The sequence below is a fragment of the Cupressus sempervirens genome, chromosome 7 (assembly GCF_028749045.1).
Source record: "Cupressus sempervirens isolate cs-2001-9-10 chromosome 7, ASM2874904v1, whole genome shotgun sequence".
NCBI lineage: Eukaryota > Viridiplantae > Streptophyta > Pinopsida > Cupressales > Cupressaceae > Cupressus > Cupressus sempervirens.
In genome coordinates this window covers 213,837,015-213,843,726 of record NC_143124.1, presented here as the reverse complement: position 1 = coordinate 213,843,726, position 6,712 = coordinate 213,837,015, and the positions used below count along the sequence as shown (strand labels likewise).

The 6,712-nt window shown below is 33.6% G+C and overlaps 1 protein-coding gene across 1 annotated transcript; it reads left to right on the top strand.

Moving 5' to 3' along the window:
- Positions 1–1,518: 1,518 nt before the first annotated feature.
- On the top strand, positions 1,519–6,181 carry LOC149546245 (alpha/beta-Hydrolases superfamily protein). Its single transcript, XM_089791102.1, has 7 exons — positions 1,519–1,972; positions 2,116–2,181; positions 2,755–2,842; positions 2,987–4,213; positions 4,329–4,434; positions 5,131–5,327; positions 5,511–6,181. The coding sequence occupies exons 4-7, from the start codon at positions 3,261–3,263 to the stop codon at positions 5,773–5,775; spliced, it is 1,521 nt and encodes a 506-aa protein (XP_089647228.1). The 5' UTR covers positions 1,519–1,972; positions 2,116–2,181; positions 2,755–2,842; positions 2,987–3,260; the 3' UTR covers positions 5,776–6,181.
- Positions 6,182–6,712: the final 531 nt, after the last annotated feature.

Here is a 6,712-nt window from a genome sequence, read left to right as displayed (position 1 = left end):
AAGAATTTAATTTTTATATTAAAACTTACATTTTTATAAGAAAAAATGAAATGTATCGAAATATAAAAATATTTTATAAGTAAAATTAATTGTTTAATTTTACACAATTAAATAAGGTTTACTATTTAATGTTTTGTATTTCCAAATTTTTTATATTAATTATAAAATCATATCTATATAATTTAATATGTACATTTGTAAATAATAAATATATGTAATACATATAAATTTGATGTTGATGAATAAATATGATGTAATAAATAAGAAATAAAATATAACTATTTAATTTTAATACATAGTTTATAAAAACCTAATAATAATTTATATATCTTTTAGATTTGAATTATTTCTATTTTGTGATTATTTGTTTAGTATGTTTTTTGATATAAAATATAATTACTAATTTAATATTAAAATATATATTTAAGTTTTAAATGTATTTAAACTAAATGATAAATTGTTTAAATAAAAAATATTAATAATAATAAATAATATAATTTAAAAATTGTAACACTTATTAATTATACATATTACAAACATTATTATAAAATATAATTAAAAATAATATTGTTTAATTTATTTTTATAAAAGTAAAATAATAGTAATAATTTAATTACTTTTATTAAAAAAGTAAAATTTAAAAAAAATTAAAAATTCAAATACAAATATATAACATATTGAAATTATATTAAAAAGACATATTTATTAGTTATATATATATATATATATATATATAATTTGAACTTATGCATTACATGAAGTTTTAGGAATAAGTTATATCAAATAGTTAAAAAAAAAACATAAATGTAAAACTAATAATAAATATATTTAAAATAAAAAATAAAAAATATTTAATAAATTGTGATAATTATTATTGAATAGACATGTTGTGTGAGGTGAAAATAAAATGATCCAAAAAACAAAATTTTATCCACTTGTCACAAATGTGGAAAAGATAAAGTTATAATTAATACATTCATTAATGCAAGATGAAGTTGTTAGAAAATATTTGTATTTTTTATTGAAGACAATTAATCTTCTCCCTCACCAAAAATAGTATGGACCAATAGAGTAGATGAAAAATGTAATTTATAAAATAATATAAAATTAGAAAAAGATATAAACATTTGAAATCTCATATAATTTTTGGATTTGTTTAGTTAGTGTTAATGTCATATTTGAATGGTCATATTAGAGGAACTAAAAATATGATTCCTTCCACTGCTCGTTCTAGAAGGAAAAACTCAACCTCCATTTAGGCTTTGACCAATGAAAATGTGCTTTTGTGCCTGGTTGGAGTTGTCCGTCCCACTGAAACGGAAGAACGTTTTACATGTGTTTTGTACGCCACAGATATACTTGCTGGTGTCTTATCATTCCACGTGGCGCTTGCGAGCCCCACAAAATTGAAAACATTTTTCCCGCTTTCGTCACCGCCCTAGCGTGGACAGAATAATTTTTTACGTCAACGGAATATTCGGGCCACGTTACCTTTAGCATGTCCTGCGAATGTTCGTTACACGGAATATCAAAGCGTAAAACAAATTCGGGGGGGCGAAAATGCGGTAGCAGAAAGAGGGGGAGAAGGGTACCAGAAGATATTCTTCTGTGTATTCTTCTCCATTAATTTTCACTTCTTAAGAATCTGCTCTGTACACCGCGTGGCTTGTGAAAAACGCATTTCAACTACCCTCAAATTGCAAGATTTGGTCTATGTTCCGCGGACATTTATGATTCGTTCGCTTTTCCTCTTTAATGTCTCCTGAGATTAATTAGTGCGAAGAAATTAGAGTTTTCCGGAAGCTTGATAGCCATTCAAGGTCGATCCATTCGAAGGCGGGGATTTTGCTCTCAGAAACTTGGAGCAATAGAATATATATGTGTCATTCAACCTTGAAATTTCAGAATTGAAATCTATGGCTGTAGGATATTGACGAATTCGCGGATTGTCTTGTTTATGCCCTTCCAAAAGGTAAAAGCCGAGGGTTTTGAGATTTCATATTAATATATTCGCCACTGCTTAGAACCAGAAACGTATTTTATTGTCTTCACAAGAAAATATACATTTGCTATCAATTTATGCTTATAAGATCTGAATGGTTGAGAATACTGCAGGGGGGTTGAGGACGGTCGAAAAGGCGACATTTAAGGCGCATTTCTTATTGCTGCGAGAAAATTTAGGTCAGAATTTTACCCCTGCCATTTTGAGTGCTTTTTAAGAATGTTTTCTTTTTAGAAAAAATAATTCAGTATAATTTTTGAAAATGTCTCTCCGTATTTTTCTGTTTTTCCCCCTAAGTTTCCCGCAGAGTGCAAATTTTGAGGAAAAAAGGTTAGAGAGCTTATAAAATTTAACGGGGTCGTGTTTGGCTAAATTTGGTTTTTATTAGTTTGTTTCAGACAATTATGCTTTACCAACAATATTGAGAAAAGTACTATTGTAGAAGTCTGTTATCTTTGTTGTTTTGTATCATGCATTTGCTCTAGAATTATTTTTAGAAGCTTGTTATTTTGTTCTGTTTCATGCATTTGCAATCTAAAATTATTCTTAGAAGTCTGTTAGCACGTTTTGATTCATGCAGATTACAATTTCGAGGAAAGTTAGTTCAGAGGCAGTTTAAGTAGACGTTTATGGCTAAAGTCGAATCTTAAGATTTAGTTTAGGAAAAACAGTATACCATAATTACAAGCTAATGTGTTTTATTCGGATTTAAAACCGATATTTTCGCTCAATGCAACTTTTGGCTTGAATAGGTGAAACAAAGGAAGAAAACAAGTGTTCTGAGGGATCGAGCATACATAATATGATCAGGGACCAATTCAAGAAAGCAAGCGTGTGAAGGTAAATTACACATAAGGAGTTGTTCTTTTGGGTAGATATAATTTGCTTGTAGCACCACGGAAATATGCTTGTAGTTGTCCTTCGTAGCTTCAAACTCTGGTGTCGGTGCAGATTTATAAACTAATATTTGATTTAATATGCCAGAATTTATTGGAATTTGTCAGAAGACAATTTGCATAGGGTTCTAAGGCGACTTGTGAGTCTACAGTTCTTTCTGCACCTCGAGATATTGGCTTGAAGCATTGAGTAGCTCATTAGAGTATTTGTATAAAATAGAACCCTTTGGACCGCTTACATTTGAGGTCCAGGGTTTGGGGATTTGATATTTGGTGAAGCTGGGCCAAGATTTTTCGCTGGATTGGTATAACTGAAACACAAGGGTTTGAAATTTGTTTGGAAAGGGTATTTTGGTTGAGACATGGGATCCTTATCGGGTTTCCTTCAGAGACCATTAGCGGCCATAGTTGCTGTGGTTGTGACTGTGGTCTCCGTGGATGTGCCGGATAAATTGCATACAAAGAGTGCTCCCATTTGCCCTAATGCAGCCAACTCATCTCCTCAAATTCAGGTTGAATGTAGCACTCCATCCTCCTGGTTTTCGTATGTATCTGCAGCTAGTCCTACGACTTTATCACCAATCAAGAGATTCTCAAGTCTTTCAAAAGCTTCATCTGCCGACGAAAAACTTTTATGCAACCAATTTGTAGCAACCCCTCTCTTGCATGGGTCCCTAGCCCCTTCAGGTTCCATTGAAACGCCGAATAAAACCAATCTCTTGACACACACCAGCCTTCAGAAAACTTTCTTGAGGTCATCCAGTTTTCCCTTAGCACAAGCTCCTTGGGGTTTGCATTGTATCAAACATTTTCCCTCAACATCTGCTCAGTTGTCTATTTTCCTTGCGCTCTACAAGTCTGCAGATTTGACATATGGGCTTCCAAATGCATTCTCTTGCAATTCTAAATTTTCATCATTCCAAGGCCCTATCAAGCATTCGGATTTTTCTACTACCCTGCCAAGAGAATTCCATGTGTGGCATTTACCAAAGCAGGGGGCAAACGGTTCCAATGATTCACGAAAAGGGCATTCTGAGCAAAAGAAGCCTGTTGTTGCGGTGGTTTTGTTGGGATGGTTGGGGGCCAAACAGAAACATCTAAAAAGGTATGCAGACTGGTATAATTCCAGGGGAATCCATGCAATTACTTTCACAGTTCCCATGAAGGACATTGTCAGCTACAAGCCTGGAGGAAAAGCAGACCAGAATCTTGATTTGCTTGTGACTGAATTAGTTCACTGGATGGATGAAAGAAACAAGGATTCCCCAGAGAAGTACCTAATTTTCCATACTTTTAGTAACACTGGCTGGCTCACGTAAGTAAATGATTCTTGTGCTTGCTTATCCTTTTTTTTCAACTGGATTTTGAAAAATTTCGAAATTGTTTGGTGTTCACAAGATATTCAAATGCATTCTCATTGTGGCAAACAGTTATGGAGTTTTGCTTGAGAAGTTTCTTGCTTGGGATCATTCTCTGGTAGACAATATCAAAGGTTGTGTGGTAGATTCTGCCCCAGTTGCAATACCGGATCCTCAGGTACTTAAATTGAAAGGAATTATTTCATTGGATCTTCGTCTCGTCTTTTATTTATCACCAGTTTAATAATTAGTCTCTTTAACCTGCAATCATACAGTTTTAAACTTTTATGGAGAAATCTTGGGCAAGCGACTGTATTCTGTAATGAAAGTCAATGTCAAAGAGTTTTATTATAGGCTGAATATCTTATTCCAAGATTGCAAAATGCTTCTCCATCAAATTTCAAACTAACTGAAGACATTCCATAGAATATCTGTCACATTTTAGCCTTTCTTTAAAAGTATTTTCACCAGTGGAGCTCAGCTTTTTTGAAGTTTCCAGTAGCTTCCAAGGTCTCTTTATAGTTTCTGAAAATACTGATGATGCTTTTGTTGTCTCTCATACTTTTGCTTGTGGACTCATTGCATTTTGACTTTTCGTCCAGAAGTCTTAACACAAAGATGTATTTGTTTCCTGACCTAGCCCTGCATGCTTTCAGTATTAGCCTTTCTAATCTTTTTTGTATTTAATGCACCTTGGAGGAGGCTATCTATTTATCCCGAGTTACACTCAGCCTCATTTGGATGGGGCAGATTTCAGCTGGCACTATGTATAACTTTGTTGAAGATTTATAGTGAATGAAGGACAGTAGAACAATTATATGAATTTTTCACCTATTTGTTCAATTTAATTCTCATCACTCTGTTCTTGTTTTAGGTATGGGCCTCTGGCTTTTCTGCAGCCTTGTTGAAGAAAAACAGTGTAGCAACCAAGGGAATGTTGAAGGGAAGGGCAAGTACTGGAGATTTATCAGAGTTTGAGAATGAGCCAAAGACTGCTGTTGCAGAGACAGCTCTACTTGTTATGCTAGAAAAGTTTTTCAAAGTATTTCTAAAGCTTCCAATCGTTGACAGGTACTTCAAGAAAATCATTTTACTCTTTTGATGGGCCATTACCTTTTTTTGACAGCAGGTTCTATCATTTTATTTGAGGGTGAAGGATTATTAAGAACTGACACCAATGAGTATGATTTGTCTTTAAAGGGTTACATTCTGTTTTTTAATTATCTAATTTCCTGGTTCCTTGCTAAATAACAGGAGGCTTTCAGATGTGTTGGGACTTTTATCAAATCAGCAGCCACAATGCCCCCAGCTCTACATATACAGCACTGCGGACAGGGTAATCCCTGCAGAATCTGTGGAAGCGTTCATTGAAAAGCAAAAGAAAGCTGGGCACAAAGTGAGGGCTTGCAATTTTGAACTATCACCCCATGTGGATCATTTTCGAAATTTCCCAGATCTTTACACCTCTCAGCTAAGTAGCTTCTTGGAGGATTGCCTACATAATGATGAAGTTGAATAGCACAGATATGTTATACGCTACTGTTGTGTGGTAGTTGCAAAGATTCTTTATATGTCCGAAGGATACAAACCCTAACAGGACAAATTGCTCGTTGAAGCTAGAATTCACAAAAGTGAATGTTGTCGATCATTTTTATATTTGAAAAAAGTGGCCCTGATTGCACTATATTCCTGTTGGTAGCAAAAGAAGAAGATATTCTTACCAAACTAAGTGACCTCTACAGTATATACATTTTTTTGATTCATTCTTATTCTTTACTTGATCAATATATATTATTGGACATTTGACCGAGTCCATGAAATTGTATTTATACATTTGTATCCCCACCAATCATTATTACAAAAGAAAAAGGAAAAAATGACAATCTGAGGTATAGATTTCTTTTCTGGACAAGTCCAGTTTGCAAGATTCTTAGCTGGTTTTGTGTCTCTAATTGCATGCTTGATGGCATGCCTCTGTCTAGTATTTAATTGGTGCACCACATTGGAATTCCTGTGATCAATCAAGGGGATTCTTCTTCCTATCATTTTTCATTCAGAACTAAGCGGAGGTGGTATGGAGCAGTTGGAAAACAACTAAGTTTTTCAGCAAGAGTGACATTTACTGTTCTGAAGGATAGATTCAGCAGTGCCAAGGCTTCACAGGCACACCAAGATAGTCTATTACATTTATTCAAAATGCCCATATATTGAGTTATTGCAATCAAGTCAAGCATTTAATGAATAATTATGCTCTTTGTTGCATTAAGTGAAGGTATTCTAAATTGTAAATTTTTTTCACAACATTACAAAACCTGTGTTTGTTAGCCCATTTATTCCACTAAACAATTTTTACTAGAATATTGTTTCCATTTAGTCAATCTTAAAGGAGTAATAATTGTTGGGAATCTGTTCATATTATTCAGCTCTCAGAATATATAAGTTGGGTATCTGATTTT

Bases quoted from the DNA above. Each gene is read 5' to 3' on its own strand.
- LOC149546245 (XM_089791102.1), top strand. From the start codon at position 3,261: ATGGGATCCTTATCGGGTTTCCTTCAGAGACCATTAGCGGCCATAGTT. The intron at 4,214-4,328 runs GTAAGTAAATGA...TGTGGCAAACAG, and splicing joins AGTAACACTGGCTGGCTCAC to TTATGGAGTTTTGCTTGAGA. The intron at 5,328-5,510 runs GTACTTCAAGAA...GCTAAATAACAG, and splicing joins AAGCTTCCAATCGTTGACAG to GAGGCTTTCAGATGTGTTGG.